Source organism: Bicyclus anynana, chromosome 20 (genome assembly GCF_947172395.1).
Source record: "Bicyclus anynana chromosome 20, ilBicAnyn1.1, whole genome shotgun sequence".
NCBI classification, from domain to species: domain Eukaryota; kingdom Metazoa; phylum Arthropoda; class Insecta; order Lepidoptera; family Nymphalidae; genus Bicyclus; species Bicyclus anynana.
In genome coordinates, this window is record NC_069102.1 from 5,902,624 (window position 1) to 5,917,883 (window position 15,260).

The window sequence follows — 15,260 nt, forward strand, 5'->3', positions numbered from 1 at the left end:
CTCAGTCCATTAAGCGACGGGTACAACACGAGGCTGCAGCAAATTATCTGAATTTTCCGTGTAACGATCTTCGTATGAGCGAGCGGTATCTGATAGCTTTTTTACCGGGAAAATAATAAATGTACGTTATTAAGGACACAACAGCATGAAGTATGAATATGATATGCCGTAATAAACTTCATCATTTAAGTAGGTATTCATTTATTCAATGACGTTTTATAAGTGTTATTCATCGATTTAAATCCTTAGATGGGCCCCTCCATACTAAAGAACGCACAATTTTATGTAATTACCCAAAGACGTGCACGCACATTTTATCTTAGTACGTAACAAGCGCATTCTGTGAGTGGACGACTTAAAAATATATTTACTGTTTTTTTTTTTTAATCCCTCAATTTTTTTTTTTATTTTAATGCCTTCGTATTCATTTTGGAAGTGTAAAAACACAAGCCACAACATGAATAAAGAGAAATGTATTACAGTGATGACATACTCAATGTGCGAAACCAATGACAATTCCGCGACGCTTTGCGACGCGACCATCTAACGATCTACGATCGATGGTGTTATTCGTGCAATTACGCGTATCCAATTCGTACTTCTCTACATACTTATATATACTAATATTATTAAACCCCGACGTAAAAAATAGGGGTGTCTGTCTGTCTGTCGGCCAATCTGTCTGTGGCGCCATAGCTCAAGAACGGTTTTTTTTTATTAAACTTATATTATGCGAGTGTTCTTAGACATGCTTGATAAAAGTCGGTTGAGCCGTGAAAAAGTTGTGGGGAGTGAAAGTTAGGAAGAATATACTCGAATGGGGTCTCAAATGAAAGCGGACTGAAATACAATAATATTGATGACTTGCTCGAGAGTGTAATTAATAATTTCATGACAATCGGGGGTTTTCAAAATTTTCAATTTTATGTTTTATAGAGGTAAAGTTTGTGGTATTGTTGGGGATCTACTGAACCGATTTTATAAATTCTTTTACTAATAGAACAAGCGTCATTGGCTTTGTTTTATCCCCATATTCCCACGGGAACGGGAAGTAACCCCGCGGGTTACCTATTACTTGGGAGTTACCTATAAAACAAGAACTATGTCGCGTTTATCTTTGTATGCGCCATAACTTTAGAAATACTGAACGGATTTCCAAGCAGTTTTCACTAATAGATAGTGATTCGTGAGGAAGGTTCAATTATATAATTTTTCAAAGTTTTGAGTAAATTGATTAAAATGTGACAATAATTGTCTCGAAATACGGGTTGTTTGCGAAAAATCAGTCCTGGATTTTGGACATTCTCATAATCATATCCTGGACTGATTTTTTTTTAGGCAAACCAATGACGAATATTTTAATTACATATTTTAAAAACTCTCGAAGGATCATTTATCAAAAAAAAAAAAAAAGTATTGGCATTTCACAAAAACAAACAACCGTTATAATTTTTTACAATATTAGGTTAATTTTAAAGTTCTTAATCAAATATTTTCACCCAGCAAAAATATACTTTTATCACGAAGAAGCACAAATTGGGGTCAGAACGCCACTAAAAGGTTCGTTGCCAGAAAAACGAATGTCATACCCACAAAATTATATTTCTTAGAGCTCTAATTGAATATAGCCAATTTTAGAACCACAATTACCGTTCCATTAACCCCGAAATTCGTCGTTTCGTTGAACCGCGCTATATGGTTATTTTATTATCGTTCGCAATATTAGCTAAAATAGGGCGATAAGCGTAAAAAGACGTTTTTGGTAGAAATTGTGGTAAATGAAAACTTGAATTATGGTTTTGGTCTTGTACAAAATTTATTATCTATTAAAACAATCTAAACATATGAAAACAAAAGAACAAACAGCCGCGTAGTTCCAGTTCCCGTGGGAATGTAGATATAGTCTATGTCACAAATAAGGTGGATTTATATTGGTAAAAGAATTTTCAACATGCGTTCTGTAGATCCAGAGATTACCCCCTACCCTCACAAATCGTACCTCTTTATTTATTAGAATAAACAACGATATTTTCTACTATTAGATATGTTACGTGTCTACAAAATCACCGCAAAAAGTATTCAAACTCAGCCACTTCACTAAGCGCACATATGCATAATTTTGTGTGCAATGTGTTAAAAAACATTTATTTAGTCGAGGTTACTACACCATTGATGAGTTCCTCAATGATAAAGATGCTTGGAGACCATTGGATCAGCTTCCACCTTCACACAGGAAGAATAACTTTACAATTTCTTATAGTTTTATTTCTTATAGAAATAAAACTATAAGAAATTGTAATGTTGTCATCAATTGTAAAATATAATACTGTATGGTTATTTTAAAAGAGCAACTGTTGAGCTTCTCAGCAGAACCTGCCATCTGCCATCATCATCCATCATTATAAATAGTCAACTGACGTATTAAAAGTGAGGCTGCTTGAGATAAATGAATTTTGAATTTTTTCTGTTTACTTACATTATATATTAACTAGCGGACGCCCGCGACTTCGTCCGTGTGGAAATCGATGTTAACTTTCAATCCCTATTTCATTCTCTTCTATTTTTTATTTTCACATGTTTTATATGTATATATTCGTAGCTGACTCGGCAAACGTTGTTGTGCCTGATAGAAGGATCAAAACCACTATCCTACCCCTACCATACACCTAACCTACCCTTACAGCACTGACGACACTACCCCTACAATACTTCTACACAACCCCTAGCATACACCTCATAATGATCATTATTATCAAATTAGCTGATGGACTTACACTACAGGTCATTTGACCTGCAGTCCCTACAAAAGACATTTTCCTTTTGTACGGACTTCCAAACATCCAGATCGTGAGCCGCCTACATCCAGCGAAACCCTGTAACTTGCTTGATATCAGTTCACCTGATAAATATACATATATAGTTTTTACACTTCCAAAACACACAACTCGACATTGTAGACAATATTTAGGTATCATTATGTTTAAAGAACATTCGTTGTTCACTATGTGACTAAATTAAAATAAGACGCCTTTGCTCGCCTCAGTTTCGACGCTCTAGTGCCATACCGAATAGTATAAAATATCGTTGAGTATAAATACAGATAACCAAATTTCAAGATTAGAGAACCAATTGCAACGTATTGTAATAATCTAGGACTTACATCGGCTCTGATCATTCGATATTACCCGGCTTATAAGATTTGCGAAGCTCATGTATGTAATTTGAACTAATACGCATACGATACTCGGGTTTGTTCCATTATGGTACCTTTCGTTTCATTTATGTATGTGATTATTTTACATTTCTATTTTTTTTCTCCCTGTTGTAAAGTACCAATTTGGTACTTTATAAAATTACGATCTAGCCTACTTATGTGACTAATTAGTGATTTAACTTTAACCTAATCTTATAATATATTTACTCTCATTTCTTTTTTTTTTAATTTTTAACAATGTCAATATAAATATAAAATACAAAACACTATTAAAAATTTATAAAAAAAAAATCATTAAAAATTGGTCCGTTTAAGTCTTCTCACTGTATTCGTAACGTCGAGTAGCTGGATTGCCTCGATGATTACGTGATACATTTCTATGCTATACTTATCTAACTATATCTATAACTAAATACTGTACTTACCTCAAAACTTTTTACAACATGTTTTACCGACTTCAAAAAAAGAAGGAGTCTCTTAATTTAACGCGTACAATGTTTTTTTAAAAGTTTCTTACCTCATAACTTCGTCATTTATTAACCAATTTTGAAAATTCTTTTTTTGTTTGAAAGAGTATACTTCTGTTGGTCCCATTTAATTTTTTATGAAAATCGGTTTATGAAAAATGTTAAATAAAAATAACCGAAATACGACTTTGAAGTCGCTTCCACTTGTACCTATGTTAAAAAGACCATATTTGTATTTGTCAAGACAATGTTTGTAAATAGTTAAATTTTATACACTGCCTGACACTTATCTTATTCAAACTAACTTCAAGATTTGAAAAGGTGTTGCATATTTCAATTTTCCCTGAATGCCGTTTTTACATTAACATTCAAGAAAATACTAATTCAGAAATTAATTAAAAGAGGTACTAAAAATGCAAGCTAAACTCAAATGTATAGAACCGTATAACTTTAAAAGCGTATCAAAAGCTGCAAAATTAAAAAAAAAAACATAAAGGAACCACCTCCGAGCTATAACACTGAATCCTTAGAGAAAGCATTATTTTTTCTTGCTCTTTCGTGCCTTAAATAGCTCTCAATCTGTTTTAAGGCTTGGACGAAAACGGTTGAAAAATGGAGCTGTATTTCGAAGGTATTTTCAGTGAGGTCGAATGTACATGACTTTGTTTCGGCTTTTGATGGTAGATCCTTTTCTCAGATTTCCTTTGTCGGAGATATATTTTCTATTTTGTACGCCACATAAAGTTTTCAACGTGAGCTTTTACATATTGTGCTATGTGAAAGCACCTTTTGTATTTACTTTATCTACTGTTGAATTCACACACGCTACTGAATCTGGTTTACTTTTGGTATAAGACGCTCATTTCATATGAAACATGTTATTGAGATGTTTATGTCATTATCAACCTATATTCGGCTCACTGCTGAGCTCGAGTATCCTCTCAAAATGTTTGTGTCTCAAATTAGACCTGTCCACAATAGTCCACCACGCTGGCCTAATGCGGCTTGGCAGACTTCACACACGCAGAGAATTAAGAAAATTCTCTGGTATGCAAGTTTTCTCACGATGTTTTCCTTCACCGTTTGAGGCACGTGATATTTAATTTCTTAATGTAGGTACCTATATATATTTTCAAAAGAATCAATAGATATACATAAAATTGAAGTGTATATCTATATGCTTTCAAAATATTTCACGTGGAAGTTGCAGGCGCCCACTAGTATATTATATCTTCATAGACTGACACACTGTCAGCCCTCATAAAATGAAGCTGTATCTGGTTATCACAGGCCTTGGTCTATTGCGTTCATTTATTATCAGCCTACTTTAACGAAATGGTACAAGGCCAGGCCTACCTGCTTATAGGAGAAGGGGATTTGGTACTTTGACCCACCACGATGCTACAATGCGGGCTTAATTATAACTAGGGGCGAGGGGTTGACGGATTATTCGGAACGCGAGAGTGTAAAACGATCAACTTCCCCAATCCGGGCTGAAAATTTAAACAGATCATTTTTTAGATGAAAGAAAATCTCAATATCTGACCTGACTTAGGATTTTGTGATCCGAAACCACATAGGCTAACCACTGAACCTATGAGTCATTGCGTATTACGTGTATAATTTTTCGCTAATAATAATTACAAGCGGACGCCCGCGAATTCGTCCGCGTGAAGCCCTACTACTACCCTACCCTACTCCCACTCTACAGCTACCCTACCATACAGGGGATGAGTAGGGACTCAACCCTATGCCTACCCTTCCCTACCCCTACCATACCACGCGACGGAAGCTTAGAAAATGGAGTAAGTTTTCCCAACATTTCCCTTGTCACTGCTTTGCTCCTATAGATCGTAACGTGATGAAAAGTATACTATAACCTGCCCAGGAGTATGAAGAATAATTGTAAGAAGTTTATTTAAAATCCGTCAGATAGTTTTTGTTTCTATAAAGAACATACAGACAGGCAGCCAGACAGACAAAAATTTTACTGATTGCATTTTTGGCATCAGTATCGATCACTAATCAACCCCTGATAGTTATTTTGGAAATATATTTCGTGTACAGAATTGACCTCTCTACAGATTTATTATAAGTATAGATTATTTATTGGAATACCTTTCGCAGGGCTGAAAACCATCATCAACGCGTTGCTCCACTCGTTCAAGCAGCTCGCCGAGGTAATGACACTGACGATCTTCTGTCTGATGGTGTTCGCACTGTTCGCACTGCAAGTGTATATGGGGGAGCTGAGGAACAAGTGTGTGCAGAACCTGATTGTGCCGAGTGGGGAGAACTTTACGGATGAGATGTGGTCGAGGTGAGTGATCTTCTCTGACATTTTTACCCGACTTCGGCGAATAAAAAAGGAAAGGTAATGATTTTGGCACTCTGTGTATGTGTGCGCGTATGTTTCGCTGTAGCGCCTAAACTACTGGATCGATTTAAATAAATTAGGTGTCAAAAGATTCGTAATAATAACCCGGGTGACATAAGCTATATAAACTACCATAAATGATGATATATGAAATTTTCATCATCATCATCATTATCAACCCAAATTTGGATTATTGCTGAGCACGAATCTCCTCTCAGAATAAGAGGGGTTAGGCCAATACTCCTCCACGCTTGCCCATGATAGGCAGACTCTACACACGTAGAGAATTAAGAAAATTCTATGATAAGCAGGTTTCTTCACGGTGTTATTCCTTCACCGTTTGAAACACGTGATGTTTGATTTCTTAAAACGCACATAACTGAAAAGTCGGAGATGCATGCCCCGGACCGGATTCGAACCTACGGCCTCCGAAATTGGAGGCAAAGGCCATATCTACTAAGCGATCACGGCGCTATATCAAATTATGTATGACGGAATTTAAACTCATATTCTTAACTCGAAAAAAATTAATCTGAGATAATGTCGTCCCTCTTTCAAGGCGAGGATACATGTAATTTAGATCAGGTTGCTCCAATGCGGATTGGAGTGTTTTAATACTGTGTACCAATTTTTAACCAATTTAAAAATAAGAAGTTATTAATTCAGCCTACAGTTATAAACGCACAGCTTAGGTATATGTTAGTACATACCAGCTTCTAAACCTGTGTCTCAAACATACGTGTATGTATCATTGTGTATAAGTATGTTTGTCCATGTATATGTCGAAGACTAGGACTCTAAAAGTCGGATAGAGTTTACAATAGTACCCACTTCCAATGCCCGGACCGAGAACTTTTCCTAAATACTGAAAATCTTGGAAGAAATTTTCAGTATTTTATAGCCCGACTCTGAAGTCAAATTTTCAGGACCTCTTGATCTAACTAAATCCACATAGGGTCACCACTGAATCAGTCAATTTATAAACGAATCCTTCAAAAAAATCGTATTTGATTAGATTTGTTCAGACCACACATAGTAGAGCAAGTTGTGAAACTAATTAAGTCAGAACTTCCTAATTTATTTGTATTTTACAGTTGGATCAGCGATCCTGCGCATTGGATGGTGGATCTTGAAGAAGTGCCCGTAATCTGCGGGAACCTGACGGGCGCAAGGCATTGCCCTCCTCAGTTCACCTGCCTGTGCGTGGGGCCCAACCCCAACCACGGGTATACCAACTTTGACAACTTCCTCTGGTCGATGCTCACGACGTTTCAACTGATCACACTCGACTATTGGGAGAACGTTTATAATATGGTGAGTGAAACAAATCTCTAGCATCCCGAATACATTACTCATCATCATCGTCATATCAGCCGATGGACGTCCACTGCAGGACATTGGCCTTTTGTAGGGACTTCCAAACATCACGATACTGAGCATCTGCAGCCAGCGAATCCCTGCGACTCACTTGATGTCGTCAGTCCACTGGATGGGGGTTTACCACACTGTGCTTACTAGTGTGGGATCGCCATTCCAGCACTTTGGGAGACCAACGTCTATCGGCTCTTCGAACTATGTGCCCCGCCCATTGCCACTTTAGCTTCGCAACTCGTTGAGCTGTCATTTCTGATTCGATCACGCAGAGATACTCCTAACATAGATCGTTCCATCGGCCGCTGTGTCACTCTGAGCCTTCTTATGAGGCCCATAGTTAGCGACCAAGTCTCGGTACATAGGTCATCACTGGCAACACGCACTGTTCAAACTAAACATTACTCGCGAAGTTCGAATAGGATAGTGTAGGGACAAACTTTGCTTCGCCTAATAAAACCTCGCTTATCCTCGTTCAACTTTCACTGTCGGTTTTGCGCCCGAGTCAAAAAGGACTCGAAGCAATCGAAAGTTCGAACATGAGGTGCTCACTTTATGACTTCGTCGAAACAGCGAAGTGAATGTATTTACTCGTAATGCTTTAAATTGCGGGTCTTCAGGAGTATAGAAAGTTTTAGAAAATCGATTTTCATCATCGTTGTCATCAACACACTATTTTACAGCCTATTACAGCTCCAGGCCTCTAAGGAGAGGGGATATAGAGTTTTAACCCACCACGCTGTTACAATGCGGGTTAACAGGCTTAATGGTAAACACTACAATCTACTTGACGTGCTATCCGAGTCACAAGGGTGTAAAACCACTGACTCTCCCACTCAGGGCTATTTTCAGTATACTGATAAGGTTATATAATATCACTGTATTCTTACGGGAACGGAAACCACGGGGGTGAAACCGCGCGGCGTCAGCTAGTAATTTTATATAATTGGACCGTATGTATCCGAGGCTTAACATAAACACACAGATAGCAAAATAATATTATGCTCTACCATCTACAATGTGAAGTGGTTAACCATTGTTGACCCTTTCGGTTAAGATAAGGGCGCCCCGGCCGTTTGAAGGGTAGGAACTACACAAAGGGAATGGGGATATTTTAACCTACACTTAAGGGTTGTGGCAGTCGGGCACCATTTTTATAATAGCAGGGATGCTTACACCAAGTGTTTTATATTACTAAAACAATAGAAATGAACTAAAAGCGGTAGCTAGATATGCATCATTTTGTGAAGGCTAACAGTTTGTCAGCCTATGATCCTAACATAAGTAAGTCATCATCATCATTAACAACCCATAGCTAGCTCATTGTTGAGCACGAGTCTCCTCTCAGAATGAGATGTGTTAGGACTTAGCCCACCACGCTGACTCAATGCGGATTGGCAAACTGACAAATATTGTGTATCCATAACCTTTGTTCAACATTGGTTTTTTTAGTTTTAAAATCCATTTCTGAGTAGTTTGCTTATCGGTGAAAGAATAGTTAACAACGGTCAAGTAGTTATTAAATTTATTCCTTACATACAAAAATACGTAACAAAAATAAATTAACAACTCATATTCGGCTCACTGTTGAGCATGTGTCTCCACATGGGGTTAGGCAATAGCCCACCACGCTGGCCCAATGATGATTGGCAGCCTCACACACGCAGAGCATTACAAACATTTTCATATATATGCAGTTTCGTCTCGATGTAATCCTTCACAGTTTGAGACACGTGATATTTAATTTCATAACTGAAAAGAACACATAACGAAGGTGAGTGAGGTTTTGCCGGCCTCCGTGGCGCAGTGGTATGCGCGGTGGATTTACATGACGGAGGTCCTGGGTTCAATCCCCGGTTGGGCCGATTGAGGTTTTCTTAATTGGTCCAGATCTGTGTGGTATGAGGCTTCGGCCGTGTCTAGTTACCACCCTACCGACAAAAAAAACGACGTACCGCCAAGCGATTTAGCGTTCCGGTACGATGTCGTGTAGAAACCGAAAGGGGTGTGGAATTTCATCCTCCTCCTAACAAGTTAGCCCGCTTCCATCTTTGATTGCATCATAACTTACCATCAGGTGAGATTGTAGTCAAGAACTAACTTGTAAATAATAAAAAATAAAAAAAGAGTGCCCTGGATTAGAACCTTTTTTTTTATTATTCTTTACAAGTTAGCTCTTGACTACAATCTCACCTGATGGTAAGTGATGATGCAGTCTAAGATGGAAGCGGGCCAACTTGTTAGGAGGAGGATGAAAATCCACACCCCTTTCGGTTTCTACACGGCATCGTACCTACGCCCGAATCGGCAGAAGTCATATCCACTGGGCTATGACGGATGAACAAACATACATGATATGTAAATAATACATTATATTTATTTATTCATACTTGATACAGCTTCAATTAATAAATCGCCCTTGGGCCGTAAGGTGTTCGTAACACACGAGGCTGTCTGCCCGTGCCCTAAATAATTAAATTCTAAGCAAGGGTCCCGGAATACCTACAGCCTTTGTTATGACAGCCTTTCAGAGCCCCAGCGTTATATACAAAGGGATATATTCACTTACCACACTTAGATACTTGTACCTTCGACTCTAGAGTTTATTTCAAGTAGGGTATTGGGTAACTAATAGGGTTGTACATTAAAGACCATTTTAGAAACATCGTAAAAATTTTGAGAATCTATTGTACGAACACATCAAAGTTCTAGTTCAGTTATGACTTCTTATTAGTATTCTTTATTTTACTTTATTCGTACGTATCTTGAGAAGTCAAATAATACAGCAAGACAATGATTTTATAATAGAGATGTGTTACTAGCGCTAGTCAAAACTGTCAAAAAAAGTGATCAGAAGGTAGCACGTACGATGTTATTTTTAACTTTTTTAGTTAATATTTGTGATTTTGAAGTCAGTTCAATTTTTTTTTAAAAGATTTTATTTTTCTGTTTTTAGTGCGACCTAGCAAATAATTTTCATATTAAATGGGACCAATCTGGAATTATACGCTTTCAAACAAAAAAAGAATTTTTAAAATTGGTAAGAAAATGACGAAGCTATGCGATGACAAACATTAAAAAAAAACTTTTTTTTAAGTCGGTTAAGAAGCGGCTAATTGTCTTAATTTCATTGAGTCGCAAAGTAAACAGCGAAACTTATTTAAATAAGAAATACCTGAATATTGTATACAGTGTCGAGTTGTGTGTTCAGGAACTTTATAAATATACATAAATGTATAATGGTATAAAACACATACTTGTGCTAAGTGAAGTAGCTAAATTCCGATCTCTTTTTGATTTTGTAAACACGTAACACATCTATGGTATAAAATATTGTTGCCGTGAGGCGTGATTGCAGTCAAGCGCTTTTTTGTATATAAGAAAATAGTATCTAACAGAAAATCAATTTCATTTACATATTCAATAAAAAAATTAATTCGTCAGTTTATTACTCGCTCGAATCCATTGCAATGATAACATAGACGCTTAATTACCATATTTAATGCAAACAGCAATCAAATATCACTTTATCCATTTTAATGAGTCCCCACGATATTCGTGACATCAAAGAGATGAAATATATTTCGAAGTGACACTTGGGACGACGTCATTACTGTGGAAAATATTTTTTTGCAGATTCTCTTCTGATGGAATTACTACAATTATTTTAACCTTCATGTTAATGAAGTATGCCATTATATTTCTATTTATCCAACATTGTCTAACTTGGGTAACGATTTTTTTTAAATAAGGGTTTTTTATGCAACTTCTTCCTTACCTATGTGATTAGGGTTTTATTTTCGAAAGTACTTTCTTAGTACGTCCGCATATTATACAGACTGTATTTACGGATAAAATAAAAATATAATACTCTAACCTACGATTCTCTATGATATATTCAGTTCTTTTAAATTTATTTTTCTAACTGGAACGTCTGCAAGCTCTACGAGTATTAATCTATGTTTAAAAAAATATTAACTACCGCAAAACCCATATTCGGCTCACTGCTGAGCTCAAGTCTCATCTCAGAATGAGACGGGTTAGGCCAATAGTCCACCACGCTGGCCTAATGTGGATTGGCAGACTTCACACACACAGAGAATTAAGAAAATTGTCTGGTATGCAGGTTTCCTCACGATGTTTTTCCTTCACCGTTTGAGACATGTGATATTTAATGTGCATGCCCCGAAACGGATTTGAGCCCATACCCTCCGGAATCGAAGGCGGAGGTCATCCACTGGGCTATCACGGCTCGAGTCTATTTCAATATTTAGTTATTTATATTTAAGTAAAAACAGCGTGACAATCTACTCTAATATTATAAAGAGGTAATTTTATGGTAGGTACCTACTGTAGGGGTAGGTAATCTCTGAATCGACTGAATCGATTTTGAAATTTTTTACCACTAGAAAGCTACGTAATTTGTGACTATCACATGCTATATTTTATTCCCGCATGCTCACGGGAATGAGAACTACGCGGGTGAATCGGCGGGGCGTCGACTTGTCAATTACATAGTCAGTATCCCACTTCGGAATACGGCGTCAATGCGTGTATTTATGTGAAGCGTTTAATATTAATCTCAGCTCACATTCGGTCGGTTGCGTGACAAATGTCAGAGGCAATTTGTGTAAGTAAACGTAAAGCCGATTTAAACTTCCTCAACCACATTTACATCATGTTAAGATGCTTACAGATTCGCTGTAAACATTTTTGTTAGCTTTGTGTTGTTTGTAAGGCTTTAGTTGACATAGCCACTGATTTTTTTTTTAAATTTTGGTTTATTCGTTTTTAGTATTGGGTTTTGAATTCTTAAAAGACGCGCTCCTACGTTCCTACTAGTACCTACTTTGAATGTAGCACTTTTATTTCAGTTATTGTAAGAAAAAACGGTTCATTTTTTAAAGTAGCGTAGTAGTCTAAATTTTCTAATTCTATACCTTTAATTTTTGGGTTGTGTCTTCCCGTTGAAAAATTGTATTCTATTTGCATTTTTCTATTTTTTGGAATTCGACTGCTGGCGTGGCGATTGGAGCTAAAATAATAATTTTGAACTTCCATTATTAAGGAGCGGAATGGGTCAATAAAAATAAGTATTATTCATCTATAAACTAGATCGATATATAAACTAGACACGTAGACATACTCAACAATATTACATAGTATACAGAATCTAACCGCTACATAACTTCTGCTACCCTGGTAGTTTTTTTATATTTATTCAAAATTCATTAATTTCAAGTAGGCTTAGTTTATACAAGCACTTTTGAAACGTCAAGTTTGACTATTTGTAAATACTCTACCACCGGTTCGGAATTCAGGTTTATTGATGATTTTTGCTGGTTCAGTCTACTGTATGTATTAGAACTTCGTTCTAATAAGCCATATAAAAGAACTTCGTTCTAATCACACTAATATTTTAAAGGCGAAAGTTTGTGTGTATGTGTGAAAGTGTGTAAGTGTATAAGTATGTTTGTTCCTCTTTTACGCTGCGGCTACTGAAGCGATTTGGCTGAAATTTGGAATGGAAATAGATTTTACTCTGGATTATAAGAAGAGACGAATATCTTAGCATCCCATGGATTCACCGTGCGGGTGCCGGTAGAGAGAAGAACACCAAGCAGAGTCCAGAACTTGTGACTACAGGATGTAGGGTTAAGGAATTCCTTGACGATCGATCAACACTCCCCGTTCTCTGCTCGTGTTGTTCTCCCTAAGATAAGTAAGTAAGTAAGATCCCATTAGAGCAGCTTTGGATACTCGTTCTAATAAAGAACAAGCTGCACTTCTAGAGAGGCCAAGGTCTTTAAGCAAGTTATAGAGAGATTTTGCTGGTAATCCTCTCGCACCTACTTTTACGGCGTACAGACTAACTGCATAGCCATTCTTAGTTCATTTGTTAGGTCATAATATTTATTCACTTTTACACTGTAGTCCTTCGGAATGTTAGTCTAGTCACATAGGCTACTTTTTATCCCGGAAAAATCCATGGTTCCCACGGAGTTTGTGAAAAACTGAATTCCACGCGGACGAAGTCGAGGGCGTCCGCTAGTAAATTCTATAATGATCTCTTAGAAATCGGTCGAAAATACAATTTCTACTTCATAGAAACGCGTTGAATGTTCGAGGCAGCTGAAACCGTAACATCACACATACGGGATCTATGTACAAAGGCAGTAGCGGATTTACAAATTCGCCGCCAGTTTGCTAAATTTCAGCTGCCGCTACTGACCTCTGAAATTCGATACCTAAGTTCGCAATCATGTTAATTTACAATTTATTGTAAATTCCAACTTTATGATTTGGACTCTATATTTATCAGTACATCGGAGTTACGATAATCTTAATATATATAAATCTCGTGTCACAATGTTTGTCCTCAATGGACTCCTAAACCACTTAACCGATTATAATAAAATTCGCACATCATGTGCAGTTCGATCCAACTTGAGAGATAGGATAGTTTAAATCTCAAATTATAGTCGCAATTTTAATTTATTGCTAATTATTTGTCTCTATATATATTTTTTTTTTGGGGTACGGTAGGGGTAGGGTAGGGGTAGGGTAGGGTAGGGTAGGGTAGTGGTAGGTTTATGGTATAGGGATAGGGTAGGGGTAGGGTAGCGGTAGGGTAGTTGTAGGGTAGGGTAGGGTAGGGGTAGAGTAGTGTAAGGTAGGGATAGGAAAGAAGTGCAAATAAATAAATTAATAAGTCAAAGCGAAGCTTGAGCGGGTCCGCTAGTTTTTATATAGAATTTTCAAGACATGGTTTCTCTATGTATCCATCTATACTAATATTATAATGAGGTAAAGTTTGTGGTTTTGTAGGGCGTAATCTCTGGATCTACTGAATCGATTTTGAAAATTCATTTACCACTGGAAAGCCATATTATTTGTGAGTATCATAGGCCATAATCACCGTATTCTCAAGAGAATGGGATCTATGCGGGTGAAACCGCAGGGCATCGGCTAGTTTATGAGTACATAGATAGAGATCCATTTATTTAGTCATTATAATTTATATTTATTATAACATACACATGTTCTATCCATCCCTTTAACCGCTCCATACATCACGACAATTAAATAAATTAATTTATACAGATAAGTATGAACTACATTGCAGGTGCTGTCGTCTTGTGGGCCGATGTCGGTATCGTTCTTCACCGTGGTGGTGTTCTTCGGTTCCTTCTACCTCATCAACCTGATGCTCGCCGTCGTGGCGCTCAGCTATGAAGAGGAATCGCAAATCACACAAGAGGTAAGCTAACAGCGAAACCAATAATAGGATAGTTGACGCGTTTTTTTTTTAAATGGTCTTAAATAGTTCATTATCGTTCTACTAGATTGAAATTTATTTTTCATACTTTTTTGAGACGTGATTACATGTAAATTTAAGTTTTAACAATACGAGCCAAAACGCCTGTCGGCCATGATGGTCTATATTTCAACTGATTCATGGCGTCACTATAACCAATACCTTACACGACGTTTGACGTTTAGTACATCAAGTAACATTGTGACGTCACAAAATGGACGACAGCGTTTTGACGTTTGGAAATTTTTAAAAAATACATGAACATTCGTCATCAACCCATATTCGGCTCACTGCTGAGCTCGAGTCTCCTCTCAGAATGAGAGGGGTTAGGCCAATAGTCCACCACGCTGGCCCAATGCGGATTGGCAGACTTCACACACGCAGACAATGAAGATAATTCTCTGGTATGCAGGTTTCCTCACAACACATTAATTAATATAATTTAATGTTCACAACATGAACATTAAATTATATAATATATATATTATAAATATATATAATATATAATAAAAT

The 15,260-nt window shown here is 37.0% G+C and overlaps 1 protein-coding gene across 2 annotated transcripts in view; it reads left to right on the top strand.

The window, feature by feature from the left end:
• The window catches only part of LOC112046731 (sodium channel protein 60E), a 260,429-nt gene that overhangs the window by 208,426 nt on the left and 36,743 nt on the right, over positions 1–15,260 (top strand). For both annotated transcript variants that reach the window (XM_052887629.1, XM_052887630.1), the window contains exons 5-7: positions 5,809–6,001; positions 7,153–7,372; positions 14,556–14,690. In XM_052887629.1, the coding sequence (XP_052743589.1) occupies positions 5,809–6,001; positions 7,153–7,372; positions 14,556–14,690 (548 nt within the window). The remainder of the gene's footprint in view (positions 1–5,808; positions 6,002–7,152; positions 7,373–14,555; positions 14,691–15,260) is intronic.